The 20,510-nt window shown below is 37.5% G+C and overlaps 4 protein-coding genes across 11 annotated transcripts; 3 read left to right on the top strand and 1 right to left on the bottom strand.

Annotated features, from left to right (window-relative positions):
* Positions 1-74: 74 nt before the first annotated feature.
* Positions 75-2,024, top strand: PRL-1 (PRL-1 phosphatase). The gene is made up of 4 exons (XM_043212566.2): positions 75-214; positions 278-444; positions 1,563-1,694; positions 1,755-2,024. The coding sequence occupies exons 1-4, from the start codon at positions 95-97 to the stop codon at positions 1,864-1,866; spliced, it is 531 nt and encodes a 176-aa protein (XP_043068501.1). The 5' UTR covers positions 75-94; the 3' UTR covers positions 1,867-2,024.
* Positions 1,998-13,627, top strand: LOC138925707 (uncharacterized). Of its 7 annotated transcripts, XM_070276786.1 has the most exons (4): positions 1,998-3,453; positions 7,710-9,308; positions 9,368-9,481; positions 9,552-9,703. In XM_070276786.1, exon 2 carries the CDS (start codon positions 7,817-7,819, stop codon positions 9,242-9,244), a length of 1,428 nt encoding a protein of 475 aa, XP_070132887.1. In that variant the 5' UTR covers positions 1,998-3,453; positions 7,710-7,816; the 3' UTR covers positions 9,245-9,308; positions 9,368-9,481; positions 9,552-9,703. The 7 variants fall into 7 exon arrangements, 6 of the variants coding, with proteins under 6 accessions (XP_070132887.1, XP_070132886.1, XP_070132885.1 ...); XM_070276785.1 differs by lacking the exon at positions 9,552-9,703 and adding an exon at positions 13,009-13,627 and having other exon boundaries at positions 7,710-9,481; XM_070276784.1 differs by having other exon boundaries at positions 7,789-9,481.
* LOC122321701 (uncharacterized) lies at positions 3,431-13,493 on the bottom strand. 2 transcript variants are annotated; one of them, XM_070276779.1, is made up of 5 exons: positions 13,381-13,493; positions 4,437-7,336; positions 4,221-4,367; positions 3,848-4,159; positions 3,431-3,787 (listed from the first exon to the last, which is right to left on the bottom strand). In XM_070276779.1, the coding sequence occupies exons 1-5, from the start codon at positions 13,441-13,443 to the stop codon at positions 3,550-3,552; spliced, it is 3,660 nt and encodes a 1,219-aa protein (XP_070132880.1). In that variant the 5' UTR covers positions 13,444-13,493; the 3' UTR covers positions 3,431-3,549. The 2 variants fall into 2 exon arrangements, with proteins under 2 accessions (XP_070132880.1, XP_070132881.1); XM_070276780.1 differs by having other exon boundaries at positions 3,665-3,787; positions 3,843-4,159.
* Positions 11,270-12,318, top strand: LOC108125293 (uncharacterized). Its single transcript, XM_043212598.1, has 2 exons — positions 11,270-12,123; positions 12,176-12,318. The coding sequence occupies exons 1-2, from the start codon at positions 11,338-11,340 to the stop codon at positions 12,221-12,223; spliced, it is 834 nt and encodes a 277-aa protein (XP_043068533.1). The 5' UTR covers positions 11,270-11,337; the 3' UTR covers positions 12,224-12,318.
* Positions 13,628-20,510: the final 6,883 nt, after the last annotated feature.

Here is a 20,510-nt window from a genome sequence, read left to right as displayed (position 1 = left end):
GTGTAAAACAAGATTTGTGAAGGACAAACCGATACCAATTAATTACAACAAACACACACACGATCCTTCTCCTGTACTGCTTTTGTAATAGTTTATGAGCATCAATATGCGTCAAAAAGATCTGCGCCCCGCCCCCGCTCTAATCGAGTACAAGGGCATGAAGTTCCTAATCACCGATCGACCATCAGACATAACAATTAATCATTATATTATGGTTAGTATACTTACTATACCGATACTTTCTTTCACTTTCTAATCCGATATTTCTCTCTGGCAGGAGCTTAAAAAGAACAATGTCAACACTGTGGTGCGTGTGTGCGAGCCGAGCTATAATACCGTTGAGCTCGAGGCACAAGGTATTACCGTAAAGGACCTGGCCTTTGAGGACGGCACCTTTCCGCCTCAACAGGTCGTCGACGAGTGGTTTGAGGTCTTGAAGGATAAGTAAGTAATACAGATAATGGCACTATAATGTAGATTTGTCGACTCAGTTTTAGTCTCATTTCTTAAATGAGCTTGAGCCTTGATTATATTTATTTTTTGTAATTTAGAATCTTACTAAAACAAGGCTCTAGTTCGAGTACATACATTGCCTAACCATAGCTTAGATTTAAAAGTATTGTATTATTTTTTAAGAATTTAATTTGCAAAATGTCATAACTCATTATGCGAATTCTCAGCGAAAAAAAAAACCTCAAGTGATTTTTATCAATTTAATCAGTATTATTTATTGCAAAAGAATATGTTAAAAAATTAAAATAAAAGCGCTGCTAGCCAAATTCAATGAAGAAACTCAATTAAAATGTATAAAAAAATATTTAAAAAACACCTGCTTTTAGTAATCGCCGCCGCCTTAGATGCTAAAAATATTTATTATTTCCCCAGTTGCTGTACAGTTTTTATTTAATTTTTAAAACCAAACTCGGCACATCCCTCTATCTCTATCATACTTCTCGCAACCTTTTCGGTTTGTAAATTTTCGTAAATTTTAAATCCACAACCACCAAACTTTTGTATAAAATCTAGGAGATCTAAAAAAGAGAACTTACCTTACCTTACCTTTTATGATTCGTTTTGTATGTGTGCTACTTTTTTATGATACCGCTGCTGTGCTGTGCCCTAGTTTTAGAAAGTCCACAAGCGCTACACTATCCTACTACAAACATAAGCGTTTCTCGCTTAGACACATACCAAAAACAGATCCACAACCAACAACAACAACAACTATAGTAAATGCAACAACCATACGAACTTCAGCGACCAGAGCCAGTCTCTCAGCAGCATCAGGTCGAGCAACCGATACCCTTCCCCTAACAGCCAATGAAAAACTCAATGATAGTGGCGAAGCAACATCCGCAATTTATAATAATACTGCATTTGTTGATAATGAGACTTGTCGGTAAGCGTAGATCCAGAATAAGAGATCCAGAATAAAAAAACTAAAACAAGCTAGCCAAAAACAAGTAGTTTATTATTTAAAATTAATTATAAAAATATATGATATGTAGGAATAGCTATCTATAGATTGTATCTAATATATTTTTCTATCTATTTCCATTCAGATATCAACAAACCCCTGAGGCATGCGTCGCCGTACACTGTGTGGCTGGTCTGGGACGAGCTCCTGTCTTGGTTGCCTTAGCACTGATCGAATTGGGCTTGAAGTACGAGGCAGCCGTTGAAATGATCAGAGAGTAAGAGTCTTAATCTAAAATATATATAAATTAAATCTAATGAATATTTCATTTTTTTAGTAAACGACGCGGCGCCATCAATGCCAAGCAGCTTTCATTTTTGGAAAAGTACAAGCCAAAGGCGCGGCTAAAGCACAAAAATGGCCATAAGAATTCATGTTCTGTGCAATAGATTTCCAAAACCATTTGTATATTCCCACCAGATAAAAAGTGTTCATTTTTTCAAAAACAAAAAAAAAAAACAAAACAAAAAACGCAAGCATAAAGTACAGAAATATTGTGGGAGGATAGGTGCCGACATATTCTAGTACCACAGAAGAAGAAATTGAATCACAGCCCCAGTAACTCTATTAAACAATTAAACCTCCAATCTCAACTGTAAAATGTATTGGCATTCAATTATGTTATTTGTATGTATTAATTAATGTAACTATTATTATTATTTAACGATTTGATTTCGCCTAATCGCCACACCTAATCCGAAAAGCAAAGAGAATATTCGTTTTGTATCTAATGGCATATATATATATGTAAACAGACTTAAACACATAATTGTGTGTGTGCGGCCCGGATACCCCATAAAATGGTTGTAGAAGGTGCGCGCGACATCATTGTAGTTGAAAACTATTATTCTGGGTCAAAATATAATGGAATAAACCAAATACTTAAAATGCAACACATAAACAACACCAACACCAATCGTAAAATGAATAAAAAGATATCCAGTAGGAATCTAATCAGAAGCAAAAGTATAAAACGATAAAATATTAGTCGGTTCAGACGAACGGAAAAATGTACTTAATCGCATCTTAGTTCGAGCTCAGCACCCCGAGAGAAAGCTTTTAATATATTTTTACTGTTGATATTTTTTACTCTGAACAATCTTTAGCTATCAACGATGCAAAGCAGATATCTATATATATTGGTTTTTTGAAGAATACATATATACTTATATTTGCCAACTTTTTTAAAAATGCTAAACACAATGCTTATTTGAAGGATAACAGTACCAATCAGCTTGCACATATATACATAAATGGGTGTGCTTAAATATGTATATATGTGTAATAAGGGATTATATATATAAATCTATATATATGTATATGTATTATAGAACTTAAAAAAAATTTACATTAATGACTACATACATTCAAACTTAAAAACTAAACAGCAATAACCAAGAAAATAAGCAAAATTACTTCAACAGCAGACAGCAAAAAAAAAAAATACAAAAACAAAAATTGAGAAAATGAACATGAAAAAAAAAATTAAACCTTATTGTATACAACAAATTAACAAATTATAGTTTGTGTGAAAATAATAATGATGAAAAAAGGAAAAACAAGCCGAAAATAAAAACAAATATAATGCTTACAAAACAATTTATCCAAAATATTAAATTGTAATTTTTTAAAATGTTAGTCATTACAAGGAAATAAAAATGATCTATATTAAACATTTATCTGTTGTTTGACTTTAACTTTAAGAGTAGCAATACTTGAAACTGAAATCTTTACTGGATTTCTCTTCAAATAATATGGATACGCTTCGGGGACCTTAATCTATTCGATTTACTAAGATTTAGTTTAATTTTGAATAAAATCGTGGTTTAGTTTTACTTTTGCATTTGACAGAGTGCCACACAATGTTGAAATGGACACCATATAAGAAATCCCTTCTATAATCCATCCAGTACTAAAAGCCAGTGAATCCCAACCGGATCCGGTTAATATCCAACCGGATGATATCCTCCTATTTGGTGGGTACTTCTAGTAATCCATATCCATGGTACTACACTTCAAATTGGCGAATAATTCTCGATCTTGCTGAATTTTTGAATAATTTTTTTAAACATTTATTTATCCAAAAACCAATTCACTGATTTATTTAAATTAGCAACCGTTGGTAGACTGATATTTCCAATTTCATATTGGTCATAAATGTCCTCTGAGAGATTCCAAGGTTCTGATTCAGAAAAAATAGATTCATCTGTTGTTGTAGACTTGGTAGTAACCCAAGTAGTAGAATCCGTAGATTCTGAGTCATTCAATGGGAAATAGCTCGAATAATATTGATTTGTAAACAGTGGTGACCTGAAAATAAAATATTAAAAATATTTTGAAAAAGTAATACTTCAACTATGTATACCTTACCCAGTAATTGGAGTTAAGGTTGATTGTTCCAGATACGTTGTGTTTGAAGGAGACATGGATATCTTTTGAGATTTTTTGAAAGATCTTGAACTGCTACTTAATTTTAAATTGTAAGATCCACTTTTAATTTTTGTATCTTTGAGTAAAGTTTTAATTTTGTGTTTAGTTTTTCGAGTAGATGATTTTAGAGTGGGCTGTTTAATATTTTGCTGCACTGTGTTGGTTTGCTGAAGGAGTTTGGGATTTAAAGAAGTATTCTCTACATTTAATTTGGATTTTAATTCCATAAGTTCACGGGCTAGTTCTTTCCACCTAAGAAGCAGGTGGAATATGTATATTTTTGTTATTTAAAATTTTCTAAAAAAAATCTTACCTCCTTTCATTTATTTCTACTTGACTCCCGTATTTAAAATCCTCAGAATTTCTTAATTGGGTTCTTGGTTTGGCAATAGTTTTGGTCCTCTTGTTTAAAGATTTTACTTCCTTTAAATCTTGCATTAGTTTCATTATTTTTTCCATTCTGTCAAGAGTTAAAAATAAATATTTAGTTTAAGATAAACGTTAAGTGTTAATTAAATGCAAATTTTACCTATCTACTTGATCTTTTTTGAATGAATCGAAGTCATGATAGATTGCCATCTTCAACTGTTGGATTGCATCTACAATGGGCTTGAGATTTAGGTTTTCGGTGACAATGTTATTAATGTTGGTTGTATTATTTCCTGATGGTGCCCCAGAGGGGTTTATGGTACTTTGTGTGCTATCTACACTTTTAGAAGTTGTAGTGGGGTTCTCTGTTGTGGAATTGATTCTGGTTGTAGTAGTTTCTGTCGACAAAGAAGTCGTTGTTGTGGAAGTCCCTGTTGTAGTTGCTGAAGTCTCCGGTGTTGTTAAAGGAGTCTCTGTTGTTGTAGTAGGGGTTTCCGTTGTTGTAGTGGTGGTTAATGGAGTTACTGTTGTAGTGGTTGTTGGAATCTCCGTTGTTGTTGAAGGAGTCTCTGTTATGATAGTTGTTGGAGATTCTTTTATTGTTGAAGAAGTTTCTATTGTTGCTGTTGAAGAAGAAGTCTCTAAGCTTGTTGAACTAGTTGTTGTAGATTTTGTTGTCGATTCTGTTGTTGAAGGAAGCTGTTCTCCTAATAATTGCTGATATAACTTTTCAAAATTGTCCACAAGTTCAATCAATTTTTCCTTCGTCAAGTCTGGTCCCTTTGATGTATTTGGTTTCATGGTTGTAGAAAGTAGTTCCTCCAACTCAGCAGAGTCATTTTTTGTTAAATCTACATGGTTTGTTACGATTTGATTCAGCATTGATCGTACTCGCTCTATAAGGTCCGATGAAATCTTTCCATTCGACTTTTCGACTATTGTGTTCAGTATTTTGCGCAATTTTTTCAAAAGATCGAGTATTTTCTTAAGTTTTGATATTGAAGATTCATTGGGATTTGGAGTCTCCGTTGTTGAATGAGATGTGGTAGATAGAGGCTGGATAGATGTGGTGGATGGGTTTGTTGGTGTTGATGATTCTGTCATTTTGGTAGAGTCAGATTCCGTTTGTGTTGACGTAGGAGCTGTAGATGTTGAGGATGTAGTGGGACTACTGGTAGTATCTGGAGATGGAGATGAAGTAGTTGAAATAGAAGCGGAGGAACTGGTTGTTGTAGATGTAAGGATTTTAGTATCCAAGGAGATGGTAGTAGTTGTCGAGGAACTTTCCGTTGTAGTAACCGGAGGTTTATCAGTTAATGTTGAAGTAGACAAGGTGATAGTTGTAGATGAAGTAGTTGGAACAGAAGTCGAGGAACTTTCCGTTGTTGTATCCAGAGGCTTATCAGTTTTTAGAGCAGTAGCCGAGGAGATGGTAGTTGATGAAGTAGTTTCAGTAGAAGTCGAGGAACTCTCGGTGGTCAGATAGGGAGTATGAGTTGCCGGTATTTCTGAAGTTGTGGATGTTGTGGTTGAGCTTGAAGCTACTTTCTGTCCATTAAGATGTTCAATTAGTTCCCGCAGCCTCTTGATCAAGTTCTCCATTATTTCGATTTCACTGGCGTTGCTTTCCAGAGCTGGCTTTCTTTCCTCCGGCTTGAGGCCTGTTAACTTACGAACTGCATCTAAAAATGAATCGATTAGAGTTTTTTGGGTCTCTATCCACTTCTGAAGAACTGCGTTGACATGTTCCTTTGTTTCCTTACTCGGGCTACCATTTGAATTATTTTCCGACTTATGACTAGTATCTTCCCTTAGTTTTTTGATAGAGTCCACCACTTGCTTGAGCAAGTCCTCCATAACCACTAATTTCTCCTGAGGAACATTGTTACCTGGGCTGGGATTTACGTCGTGTGATTTCAAAATTTCAGTTATTGCTTTAGCGAAGGAGTCCACCATGAGGCGTTGACTTTCTGCCCACTTTTGGATCAGATTGGTGGCCTTTTCACGAACACCTAAATGTCCTTCCTGGGCTTTTTTACCGGAACGGAATATCCATCGTCCTTTACTTGGACTAATTTGTAGAACTGGATCTTGTGAGGTCTGGCTTTCGTTCTCTAGAGATTTATATTTTGTTCCTGTCTGTAAAGTTCTTTGTATTTTTAAAATATACTTTTGTGCTTCACGTATTTTGTCAATAAGATCCTTGTGTACCTTTGCACTCTTTTGGGTTTTATTGATGTTTTCTAAAGATTTAACTTTAGGAATCCTGTTTTCTACATTCAACTGTTCCTGAGATGGTTGGGCTGATATTTTTTCTAAATATTTCTTAAGTCTTAGGTTTTGGTGGATGTTTTTCCATTGATGTCTGATGCGATGATTTCTACGCGGTTCGGATATTCTATTATTTGAGATACGATTTCTTTTGGGAATTTCATGTACAGATGAATATCTATGATTATTTGGCTGATGTTGATTTCTATTTTGTGAAAAATAAATTTTTTGGCGTTTATTTAATTCATTTTTTCGCCGATTTTTATAGAAATTACGTTGATGGCGCTCCCTTGGAATTATATATTCATTCCAGTCTGGATAATATTGGTCTCTATTATTAAATCGATGATTTTGTTGTTTAGCCGCTATATCCTCATCTGAGTTGGTTAGTTCTTGTTCTTTGTGGTGATATTGATCTCGTCGAGTTATAGGTTTATAATTATGTACATCTTCCATTGATTCCGATTGATTTTCTTGAAATCCTTGCTCCTCAACGTTTTCCAATTTTTGTGGTTCATCCTGATATAGACTTTGATCAAAGTTTCTGTGACGTTGATGTCTTCGGTTGTGTTTCTCCTCTTCTAATGAATTTGGTAGATTTTCGGTCGATAAACTGTCGTATTCATTAAATACGTTTTGATCTCGATCTGTATCAGCTTGGTATATATTTTGACCTTCGTTTCCTGGATAAAAGTTCTCGTCACTATTATAATTATTTTTATTGAAGCGAATTGCATGGTCTCTTCGAGAAGGATACTGTATCCTTTTTTGACTATAACCTTGGGGATACTAAACAAAAGTCACATTAATCTATGGTAAACACGCAAAAGTGAACAATTTATGAAACATTTTCTCAGTTTCTCAGTTTAAAATTTAAAAAAACTGAGAGACTATGGTAATTTGCGTAGAAACTTACAGACAGACAGACGGACATGCTCATATCAACTCAGGAGGGGATCCTGATCAAGAATATATAAACTTTATAGGGTCGGAGATGTCTCCTTCACTGAGTTGCTCAATTTTGGAAAACATTATATTAGCCTCTTAAAAGGTATAAAAACTTAACTAAAGCCTTAGTAAAGCCCATGTTACTTTTTGTAAATTATATTATTTTTGTAAAATTATAAAGATAACGAAAATCAACAATTGATTGATTTTTAAGCTAGTCTAGTTCCAGTAATCCTTTACAAAGTAATACAGAACGCAGTCATATTGCTGTCAGTCTGTTTTCGATTCTCCAGCTGTCAAGTCCAAGCGAGCTGAATAAGTATGAGCGAATCGCCTATAAATGGATCTTCCTCGAGTGCAAAAAAGCGCAAAATCAGTGAAAATAATGCAGAAGATTCAACTGGGCACTCTTCAAGCTCCCAAAGAGTTCCATCCAAATCGTCGTCCAATATTTTCGTCCTGAACAACGATTGCTTAGAAAGAATATTCTCACTTCTGAGCTTAGAAGATCAGTTGAAAATTTCGCGTTCCAATCGCGAAATAGAACGCATGTTCAGGAACTACGCCCAGTGGAAGTACAAACACATCACTGAAGACATCACCGACAGCCTCGAGGGGTCTGATCTGGAATATCTAATGGAACAAGTCAACGAGCATGTGATCAGCTATGAGTCACCATTTGATACCTCCTCCAGAGACGAGGAGGAGTTGCGGTTACTAGGAATGCACTGCCCTATGCTGCGGCGCCTCTCGATGACTTTCAGCCGGCTCCAATGGGAGGACTTGAACCAATTGAAGAATTTACACACTCTTGATGCCTCTTTAGAATTTGGTAGCACTGATGACTATAAGAAGTTCTTCTTAAATCTATCAGAGAATCTACCGTGTCTGAGGAAGCTAGTCTTGAAAGCTCCCGACTACAATGGGAAAGGACTCCAAGTGCTGGAGAAACTAGAGCATCTAGAGATATCTGACTTTTGCGATTTAGATGCCAAATACATAATCAAATGCTGCATCAAGATGAAAAATCTGCACTTTCTTAAAATTGGAATGTTTACCAAAAACCTGACCAACGAAAACTTATCCGTGATTGTCGCGAACTGCCGGAACTTGGAAACGTTTGTGTTCTTCGATGAAAAACTCCCCAATGATATTGAATTCGAAAGGTTTTGTGAGCTGCCCCGCTTGAAGCACTTAATAATGGACCTTCAAAGACTTGAAAGGCCGGGTTTAATCGAGGGACTTGTACGTAGGACTGGCACTCCTCTAGAGAGCCTTATTCTGTTTGGATCGAATCTGTGTAAGGAGCAGATAGAGCATATCTGCGACATTACTTCTCTTAGAGAACTCTGGCTAGGCAGCGAAGACGATGATATCAATGTGGAAGGCTTTACGAAGCTAAAATCTCTTGAATACCTACATCTGCGTATGCGACGCATTACTAATAAGCAGTTGTTGGAACTGCTGCTCGGATGCCCACGCCTACGGGTCTTGAATGTGTTATGTACTTGCCCAAATATTAATTCCGATTTCCTTTCTTTACTAAATCGTTCTTTGAAGAAGCTTAAGGAAACAAATCGTGACAAAATTTCAATATATTTAGCAGACTCTTCTGTGGATTGGGAAGGAAACTCCAGCTTTAAACTCGACAACATTCAAATCATAAAAGGCTCTCTATGGGAAGCTCCTATTTTATACAAAAGGAGTTCAATACTCCATAACAATTATTCCGACGCCGATAGCTTTTAATATCAGTGAGGATTATTTCATTCATACCTGCAGCCAGCCCAACTCACAGTGAAATATTTAAGAAGTAACAAACATTAAATTACGCATTAAACTTATGGGTTTTTTTTAATGCCAAGACCTTAGAAACTCCCCAGACACTACCCGAAAGCAAGACACAAGCTCTTGGCAGAGAAAATTCAATTCAATTCAAGGGACCGGGACCGGGACCAGGCCATGGCAGAAACGGAAACTTGAAAGGTAAGCACCCGCACCGATCTCAACCACACCCGGGATGTACGACTAATTTTATATTCATATGCATATTTAGACCAACTGCCGGACGAGGATGCAGGATGAGGAGCCGGAGACCCTTGGAGAAAAGCAACAACCCAGAAACTATAGCCCAACACGTTTCAAAAATCAAATATCTTAAAAATAATGTTAGAAAAATGCGCCAAATAAATAATTTTTGTACCTAAACCCAAAGGCCCACTACTAGAGTACGAAATGAGGATGAGGATGAGGTAGGTTGGCCTTGGCTCTATGGAGTATGGGGATGGATATTATCCCCATTTTGTTGGGCAGTGCATAAACAAAGCCGGGAAGGCTCTTCTCCTTGTTAGAAGAGTGCGATGCCATGTGTGTGTGGTGTGTGGTGGTGTGTCTGTTGGACAGGATTTATTATCAAATGGATAATTCAACAATCTGAATTGAATTATATTATAGGATATAGTTGGCCGATCGTAATGAGAACTTTATTATCAAAACAACTTATTAGAATACCAAATTTAAAAAAAAACAAGAAAGGAAAGCAAACTTCGGGCGGAGCCGAAGTTTATATACCCTTGCAGTTAAAACCGGATATATATCGCAAACATCGGATATAGTTGGCCGATCCCTATGATTACATCATAATAAAACTAATTAACTAAAATAAAAAATCTAAAAAAAGTCCCAAACTTCTATCTTCAAAAATACGAAAGTTGGTATTTCTACCAAAAACCATTTCCGATCGTTCTTCTTAGTTATATGGCAGCTATAAGATATAGTCGGCCGATCGTTGTAAAATTTGGTAGGTCGGATGATCTGGCCAAAAATATAATCAGTACTAATTTCCAGCTTTCTATCTTCAAAAACACGAAAGTTGGGTCATTTACGATCGTTCAGTTATATGGCAGCTATAGGATATAGTCGGCCGATCCTTACGAAATTTGGCATGTCGTATTATTTTGCCAAAAATAATGTAAAATTTGAATTTCTCTAACTCTAAAAACACCAAAGTTATACCATTTCCGATCAATCAGTTATATGGCAGCTATAGGATATAGTCGGCCGATCCCGGTCGTTCCGACTTATATACTGCGTGCAAAGGAAAGAAGGGTGTGTGCAAAGTTTCAAGTCGATAGCTTTAAAACTGAGAGACTAGTTTGCGTAGAAACAGACAGACGGACAGACAGACGGACAGACAGACGGACAGACGGACATGCTCATATCAACTCAGGAAGTGATCCTGATCAAGAATATATATACTTTATAGGGTCGGAGATGTCTCCTTCACTGCGTTGCACACTTTTGACCAAAATTATAATACCCTCTGCAAGGGTATAACAAACAGGGTAGCGTTAAAGTAGAAAAGCAGCGTAGAAATAGACAGACAGACGGACATGCTCATATCAACTCAGGAGGTGATCCTGATCAAGAATATATATGTATAAGGTCGGAGAAGTCTCCTTCACTGCGTTGCACATTTTTTGACAAAATTATAGTGCCCTCTGCAAGGGTATGAACACTTAACTAAGTAAAGCCCATATAACTTTTTTATTTTTGTACCTTTATAAAGATATCGAAAGTCAACAAGTCAGACCCTTCAAAAAACCAACAACCTCACATATTTGTCATCACTGATTCTACCTGAAGCTACAAGTAATCTAATCTACTAATCTAATCTACTTTATATGTAGATGTCCACTCGGCAATATACAAACACAAAAGAAAAGTACCCACCTTTATTGCACAAAGTACATATACCAAATGCGATTATAATGCCGTCTCGGCATAGTCAGTCAGTCGGTTATCGAGTTTCCAGCTGTCGAGTAAAAGCGAGCGGAATAAGTATGAGCGAATCGCCTATAAATGGATCTTCAAGCTCCCAAAGAGTTCCATCCGAAGCCTCGTCCAATATTTTATTCCTGAACTACGATTGCTTAGAAAGAATATTCTCACTTCTGAGCTTAGAAGATCAGTTGAGTTTTTCGCGCTCCAATCGCGAAATAGAACGCATGTACAGGAACTACGTCCAGTGGAAGTATAAACACATCACTGAAGACATCACCGACAGCCTCGAGGGGTCTGATCTGGAATATCTAATGGAACAAGTCAACGAGGATTTAATCAGCTATAAGTCATATGTGTATGCCTCTTCTCGAGCCGAGGAGGAGTTGCGGTTACTAAGAATGCACTGCCCTATGCTGCGGCGCCTCAAGATGACTTTCAGTCGACCCTATTGGGAGGACTTGATCCAATTGAAGAATTTAAACACTCTTGATGTTTCCTTTTTAGAGTTTAGTAGCACTAATGACTATGAGAAGTTCTTCTTTAATCTATCAGAGAACCTACCGTGTCTGAGGAAGCTAGTCTTGGAAGCTCCCGACTACAATGGAAAAGGCCTCCACGTGCTGGAGAAACTACAGCATCTAGAGATATCTTACTTTTGCGATTTAGATGCCAAATACATAATCGAATGCTGCATCAGGATGAAAAATCTGCACTTTCTTAAAATTGGAATGAACACCATAAACCTGAGCAACGAAAACTTATCCGCGATTGTCGCGAACTGCCGGAACTTGGAAACGCTTGGGTTCACCGATAACGAACTTCTCGATAATGTGGCATACGAAAGGGTTTGTGAGCTCCCTCGCCTGAAGCACCTAATAATTTCCTTTCCGCGTCTAGGACCGTGTTTCATCGAGGGACTTGTACGTAGGACTGGCACTCCTTTAGAGAGCCTTATTCTGTATAACTCGTATTTGTGTAAGGAGCATATAGAGCATATCTGTGATATTTCTTCCCTCAGAGAACTCGGGCTAAGCAGCTGGAACGTTAATTTCAATGTGGAAGACTTTACGAAACTAAAATCTCTTGAATACCTACATCTGGAAATACGAGGCATTACTAATAAGCAGTTGTTGGAACTGCTGCTCGGATGCCCACGCCTACGGGTCTTGCATGTGTACAATTGTTGGAATATTAATTCCGATTTCATTTCTTTACTAAATCGCTCTGCGAAGAAGCTTAAGGAAATCAATCGTGGCAAAATTTCAATATATTTAGGTGAATCTTCTGTGGATTGGGAAGGAAACTCCAGCTTTAAAATTGAGAACATACACATCAAAAAAGGCCATTTAAAATCTCCTATTTTTTATTATAAAAATTGAGGAGCTCAAAATTCAATAACAAACATTCCGACGCCGATAGCTTTTAATATAATTCAGGATTACTTCATTCATACCTGTAGCCAGCCCAACTCACAGTGAAATATTTAAGAAGTACAAACAAACATTAAATTACGCATTAAAATCATGTTTTTTTTTTTTATGCCAAGACCTTAGAAACTCCCAGACACTTCCCGAAAGCAAGACACAAGCTCTTGGCAGAGAAAATTCAATTCAATTCAAGGGACCGGGACCGGGACCAGGCCATGGCAGAAACGGAAACTTGAAGCACCCGCACCGATCTCAACCACACCCGGGATGTACGACTAATTTTATATTCATATGCATATTTAGACCAACTGCCGGGCAAGGATGCAGGATGAGGAGCTGGAGACCATTGGAGAAAAGCAACAACCCAGAAACTAAAGCCCAAAACTTTTCAAAATCAAATATCTTAAGAATAATGTAATAATTTTTGTAACTAAAGCTAAAGGCCCACTACTAGAGTATGATATAAGGATGAGGATGAGGTAGGTTGGCCTCTAAGGAGTATGGGGATGTACCATATAAATATTGGGCACATTTCATAAAACATCTTTAAAGTTAAGAACAAAATTATAAAACATTTTTTAAACAAAATGGCACACCAATTTTATGGGTTTTTATGAAATGACATTTCAGAAATGTACCTCTAAATTTGTGTATTGAAATTCTTGATTCTCTTACCCCTGCGTAGATTGTAGCATGCATTATATTTAACAATAATATTGCCTTTTCAAAATAACACATATTATACAATTGGTGAGATAACTCAACAATAACTGGTTGCAGTTTAAAACGGAAGGAAACTACTACGAAAAAAAAAATTTAATTGCCGAAGTAATTTTCAACAAACTTTATAATTGTGGAACCGCAGCAGAAAATATCATTATGCACACTTCTTTAAAGTATAATTAAAAATTGTATTAGATTATTTTGTACATTGCTACTTATTTTGTCAGAAACTGTAGAAGCCGATTTTTCGTCCAATTTTCTAGAGGGTCCCCTTAAAAATCCTGAAAAATGCATGGATGCACAATATGGCCCACAGGGAAGGCTATATCTTGGCCAATATTCATCCGATTCTTTAGCGGAATACATTAAACGATTTGTGGATCGATTCTCTTCAAATCTGCATCAAAATCTGTCAACAAAATATTTTTCGTCCAATTTTCTGGAGGGTCCCCTTCAAAATCCCGAAAATTGCATGGGGCACACTATGGCCCACAGGGAAGGCTATATCTTGGCCAATATGCATCCGATTCTTAAGCGGAATACCTTAAACGATTTGTGGATCGATTCTCTTCAAATCTGCATCAAAACCTTTAAACAAAATATTTTTCGGATTTTTCGTCCAATTTTCTGGAGGGTCCCCTTCATCCTGAAATTCTGAAAAATGCATGGAGGCACAATATGGCCCACAGGGAAGGGTATATCTTGGCCAATATTCATCCGATTCTTAAGCGGAGTACCTTAAACGATTTGTGGATCGATTCTCTTCAACCCTGCATCAAAATCTGGAAACAAAATATTTTTCGTCCAATTTTCTGGGGGGTCCCCTAAAAAAATATTTTTCGTCCAATTTTCTGGAGGGTCCCCTTCAAAATCCCGAAAATTGCATGGGGCACACTATGGCCCACAGGGAAGGCTATATCTTGGCCAATATGCATCCGATTCTTAAGCGGAATACCTTAAACGATTTGTGGATCGATTCTCTTCAAATCTGCATCAAAACCTTTAAACAAAATATTTTTCGGATTTTTCGTCCAATTTTCTGGAGGGTCCCCTTCAAAATCCCGAAAATTGCATGGGGCACACTATGGCCCACAGGGAAGGCTATATCTTGGCCAATATTCATCCGATTCTTAAGCGGAGTACCTGAAACGATTTGTGGATCGATTCTCTTCAAATCTGCATCAAAATCTGTCAACAAAATATTTTTCGGATTTTTCGTCCAATTTTCTGGAAGGTCCCCTTCAAAATCCTGAAAAATGCATGGAAGCACAATATGGCCCACAGGGAAGGCTATATCTTGGCCAATATGCATCCGATTCTTTAGCGGAATACCTTAAACGATTTGTGGATCGATTCTCTTCAAATCTGCATCAAAACCTTTAAACAAAATATTTTTCGGATTTTTCGTCCAATTTTCTGGAGGGTCCCCTTCAAAATCCTGAAAAATGCATGGATGCACAATATGGCCCACAGGGAAGGCTATATCTTGGCCAATATGCATCCGATTCTTAAGCGGAATACCTTAAATGATTTGATAATCGATTCTCTTAAAATCTGCATCAAAATCTGTCAACAAAATATTTTTCGGATTTTTCGTCCAATTTTCTGGAGGATCCCCTTCAAAATCCTGAAAAATGCATGGATGCACAATATGGCCCACAGGGAAGGCTATATCTTGGCCAATATTCATCCGATTCTTTAGCGGAATACATTAAACGATTTGTGGATCGATTCTCTTCAAATCTGCATCAAAATCTGTCAACAAAATATTTTTCGTCCAATTTTCTGGAGGGTCCCCTTCAAAATCCCGAAAATTGCATGGGGGCACACTATGGCCCACAGGGAAGGCTATATCTTGGCCAATATTCACCCGATTCTTAAGCGGAGTACCTTAAACGATTTCTGGATCGATTCTCTTCAAATCTGCATCAAAATCTGTCAACAAAATATTTTTCGGATTTTTCGTCCAATTTTCTGGAGGGTCCCCTTCAAAATCCTGAAAAATGCATGGATGCACAATATGGCCCACAGGGAAGGCTATATCTTGGCCAATATGCATCCGATTCTTAAGCGGAATACCTTAAATGATTTGATAATCGATTCTCTTAAAATCTGCATCAAAATCTGTCAACAAAATATTTTTCGGATTTTTCGTCCAATTTTCTGGAGGGTCCTCTTCAAAATACCGAAAATTGCATGGGGGCACACTATGGCCCACAGGGAAGGCTATATCTTGGCCAATATTCATCCGATTCTTAAGCGGAGTACCTTAAACGATTTGTGGATCGATTCTCTTCAAATCTGCATCAAAATCTGTCAACAAAATATTTTTCGGATTTTTCGTCCAATTTTCTGGAGGGTCCCCTTCAAAATCCTGAAAAATGCATGGATGCACAATATGGCCCACAGGGAAGGCTATATCTTGGCCAATATGCATCCGATTCTTAAGCGGAATACCTTAAATGATTTGATAATCGATTCTCTTAAAATCTGCATCAAAATCTGTCAACAAAATATTTTTCGGATTTTTCGTCCAATTTTCTGGAGGGTCCTCTTCAAAATACCGAAAATTGCATGGGGGCACACTATGGCCCACAGGGAAGGCTATATCTTGGCCAATATGCATCCGATTCTTAAGCGGAATACCTTAAATGATTTGATAATCGATTCTCTTAAAATCTGCATCAAAATCTGTCAACAAAATATTTTTCGGATTTTTCGTCCAATTTTCTGGAGGGTCCCCTTCAAAATCCTGAAAAATGCATGGATGCACAATATGGCCCACAGGGAAGGCTATATCTTGGCCAATATTCATCCGATTCTTTAGCGGAATACATTAAACGATTTGTGGATCGATTCTCTTCAAATCTGCATCAAAATCTGTCAACAAAATATTTTTCGTCCAATTTTCTGGAGGGTCCCCTTCAAAATCCCGAAAATTGCATGGGGGCACACTATGGCCCACAGGGAAGGCTATATCTTGGCCAATATTCACCCGATTCTTAAGCGGAGTACCTTAAACGATTTCTGGATCGATTCTCTTCAAATCTGCATCAAAATCTGTCAACAAAATATTTTTCGGATTTTTCGTCCAATTTTCTGGAGGGTCCCCTTCAAAATCCTGAAAAATGCATGGATGCACAATATGGCCCACAGGGAAGGCTATATCTTGGCCAATATGCATCCGATTCTTAAGCGGAATACCTTAAATGATTTGATAATCGATTCTCTTAAAATCTGCATCAAAATCTGTCAACAAAATATTTTTCGGATTTTTCGTCCAATTTTCTGGAGGGTCCTCTTCAAAATACCGAAAATTGCATGGGGGCACACTATGGCCCACAGGGAAGGCTATATCTTGGCCAATATTCATCCGATTCTTAAGCGGAGTACCTTAAACGATTTGTGGATCGATTCTCTTCAAATCTGCATCAAAATCTGTCAACAAAATATTTTTCGGATTTTTCGTCCAATTTTCTGGAGGGTCCCCTTCAAAATCCTGAAAAATGCATGGATGCACAATATGGCCCACAGGGAAGGCTATATCTTGGCCAATATGCATCCGATTCTTAAGCGGAATACCTTAAATGATTTGATAATCGATTCTCTTAAAATCTGCATCAAAATCTGTCAACAAAATATTTTTCGGATTTTTCGTCCAATTTTCTGGAGGGTCCTCTTCAAAATACCGAAAATTGCATGGGGGCACACTATGGCCCACAGGGAAGGCTATATCTTGGCCAATATGCATCCGATTCTTAAGCGGAATACCTTAAATGATTTGATAATCGATTCTCTTAAAATCTGCATCAAAATCTGTCAACAAAATATTTTTCGGATTTTTCGTCCAATTTTCTGGAGGGTCCTCTTCAAAATACCGAAAATTGCATGGGGGCACACTATGGCCCACTGGGAAGGCTATATCTTGGCCAATATTCATCCGATTCTTTAGCGGAATACCTTAAACGATTTGTGGATCGATTCTCTTCAAATCTGCATCAAAACCTTTAAACAAAATATTTTTCGGATTTTTCGTCCAATTTTCTGGAGGGTCCCCTTCAAAATCCTGAAAAATGCATGGATGCACAATATGGCCCACAGGGAAGGCTATATCTTGGCCAATATTCATCCGATTCTTTAGCGGAATACATTAAACGATTTGTGGATCGATTCTCTTCAAATCTGCATCAAAATCTGTCAACAAAATATTTTTCGTCCAATTTTCTGGAGGGTCCCCTTCAAAATCCCGAAAATTGCATGGGGCACACTATGGCCCACAGGGAAGGCTATATCTTGGCCAATATTCATCCGATTCTTAAGCAGAGTACCTTAAACGATTTGTGGATCGATTCTCTTCAAATCTGCATCAAAATCTGTCAACAAAATATTTTTCGGATTTTTCGTCCAATTTTCTGGAAGGTCCCCTTCAAAATCCTGAAAAATGCATGGAAGCACAATATGGCCCACAGGGAAGGCTATATCTTGGCCAATATGCATCCGATTCTTTAGCGGAATACCTTAAACGATTTGTGGATCGATTCTCTTAAAATCTGCATCAAAATCTGTCAACAAAATATTTTTCGGATTTTTCGTCCAATTTTCTGGAGGGTCCTCTTCAAAATACCGAAAATTGCATGGAAGCACAATATGGCCCACTGGGAAGGCTATATCTTGGCCAATATTCATCCGATTCTTTAGCGGAATACCTTAAACGATTTGTGGATCGATTCTCTTCAAATCTGCATCAAAACCTTTAAACAAAATATTTTTCGGATTTTTCGTCCAATTTTCTGGAGGGTCCCCTTCAAAATCCTGAAAAATGCATGGATGCACAATATGGCCCACAGGGAAGGCTATATCTTGGCCAATATGCATCCGATTCTTAAGCGGAATACCTTAAATGATTTGATAATCGATTCTCTTAAAATCTGCATCAAAATCTGTCAACAAAATATTTTTCGGATTTTTCGTCCAATTTTCTGGAGGGTCCCCTTCAAAATCCTGAAAAATGCATGGATGCACAATATGGCCCACAGGGAAGGCTATATCTTGGCCAATATTCATCCGATTCTTTAGCGGAATACATTAAACGATTTGTGGATCGATTCTCTTCAAATCTGCATCAAAATCTGTCAACAAAATATTTTTCGTCCAATTTTCTGGAGGGTCCCCTTCAAAATCCCGAAAATTGCATGGGGGCACACTATGGCCCACAGGGAAGGCTATATCTTGGCCAATATTCACCCGATTCTTAAGCGGAGTACCTTAAACGATTTGTGGATCGATTCTCTTCAAATCTGCATCAAAATCTGTCAACAAAATATTTTTCGGATTTTTCGTCCAATTTTCTGGAGGGTCCCCTTCAAAATCCTGAAAAATGCATGGATGCACAATATGGCCCACAGGGAAGGCTATATCTTGGCCAATATTCATCCGATTCTTTAGCGGAATACCTTAAACGATTTGTGGATCGATTCTCTTCAAATCTGCATCAAAATCTGTCAACAAAATATTTTTCGTCCAATTTTCTGGAGGGTCCCCTTCAAAATCCCGAAAATTGCATGGGGCACACTATGGCCCACAGGGAAGGCTATATCTTGGCCAATATGCATCCGATTCTTAAGCGGAATACCTTAAACGATTTGTGGATCGATTCTCTTCAAATCTGCATCAAAACCTTTAAACAAAATATTTTTCGGATTTTTCGTCCAATTTTCTGGAGGGTCCCCTTCAAAATCCCGAAAATTGCATGGGGCACACTATGGCCCACAGGGAAGGCTATATCTTGGCCAATATTCATCCGATTCTTAAGCGGAGTACCTTAAACGATTTGTGGATCGATTCTCTTCAAATCTGCATCAAAATCTGTCAACAAAATATTTTTCGGATTTTTCGTGCAATTTTCTGGAGGGTCCCCTTCAAAATCCTGAAAAATGCATGGATGCACAATATGGCCCACAGGGAAGGCTATATCTTGGCCAATATGCATCCGATTCTTAAGCGGAATACCTTAAATGATTTGATAATCGATTCTCTTAAAATCTGCATCAAAATCTGTCAACAAAATATTTTTCGGATTTTTCGTCCAATTTTCTGGAGGGTCCTCTTCAAAATACCGAAAATTGCATGGGGGCACACTATGGCCCACAGGGAAGGCTATATCTTGGCCAATATTCATCCGATTCTTAAGCGGAGTACCTTAAACGATTTGTGGATCGATTCTCTTCAAATCTGCATCAAAATCTGTCAACAAAATATTTTTCGGATTTTTCGTCCAATTTTCTGGAGGGTCCCCTTCAAAATCCTGAAAAATGCATGGATGCACAATATGGCCCACAGGGAAGGCTATATCTTGGCCAATATTCATCCGATTCTTTAGCGGAATACATTAAACGATTTGTGGATCGATTCTCTTCAAATCTGCATCAAAATCTGTCAACAAAATATTTTTCGTCCAATTTTCTGGAGGGTCCCCTTCAAAATCCCGAAAATTGCATGGGGGCACACTATGGCCCACAGGGAAGGCTATATCTTGGCCAATATTCACCCGATTCTTAAGCGGAGTACCTTAAACGATTTGTGGATCGATTCTCTTCAAATCTGCATCAAAATCTGTCAACAAAATATTTTTCGGATTTTTCGTCCAATTTTCTGGAGGGTCCCCTTCAAAATCCTGAAAAATGCATGGATGCACAATATGGCCCACAGGGAAGGCTATATCTTGGCCAATATTCATCCGATTCTTTAGCGGAATACCTTAAACGATTTGTGGATCGATTCTCTTCAAATCTGCATCAAAATCTGTCAACAAAATATTTTTCGTCCAATTTTCTGGAGGGTCCCCTTCAAAATCCCGAAAATTGCATGGGGCACACTATGGCCCACAGGGAAGGCTATATCTTGGCCAATATGCATCCGATTCTTAAGCGGAATACCTTAAACGATTTATGGATCGATTCTCTTCAAATCTGCATCAAAACCTTTAAACAAAATATTTTTTTGGATTTTTCGTCCAATTTTCTGGAGGGTCCCCTTCAAAATCCCGAAAATTGCATGGGGCACACTATGGCCCACAGGGAAGG

This window comes from Drosophila bipectinata, chromosome 2L, assembly GCF_030179905.1.
Source record: "Drosophila bipectinata strain 14024-0381.07 chromosome 2L, DbipHiC1v2, whole genome shotgun sequence".
Lineage (NCBI taxonomy): Eukaryota > Metazoa > Arthropoda > Insecta > Diptera > Drosophilidae > Drosophila > Drosophila bipectinata.
The sequence above is the reverse complement of the archived record's forward strand: the minus strand, read 5'-3'. Positions and strand labels throughout refer to the sequence as shown.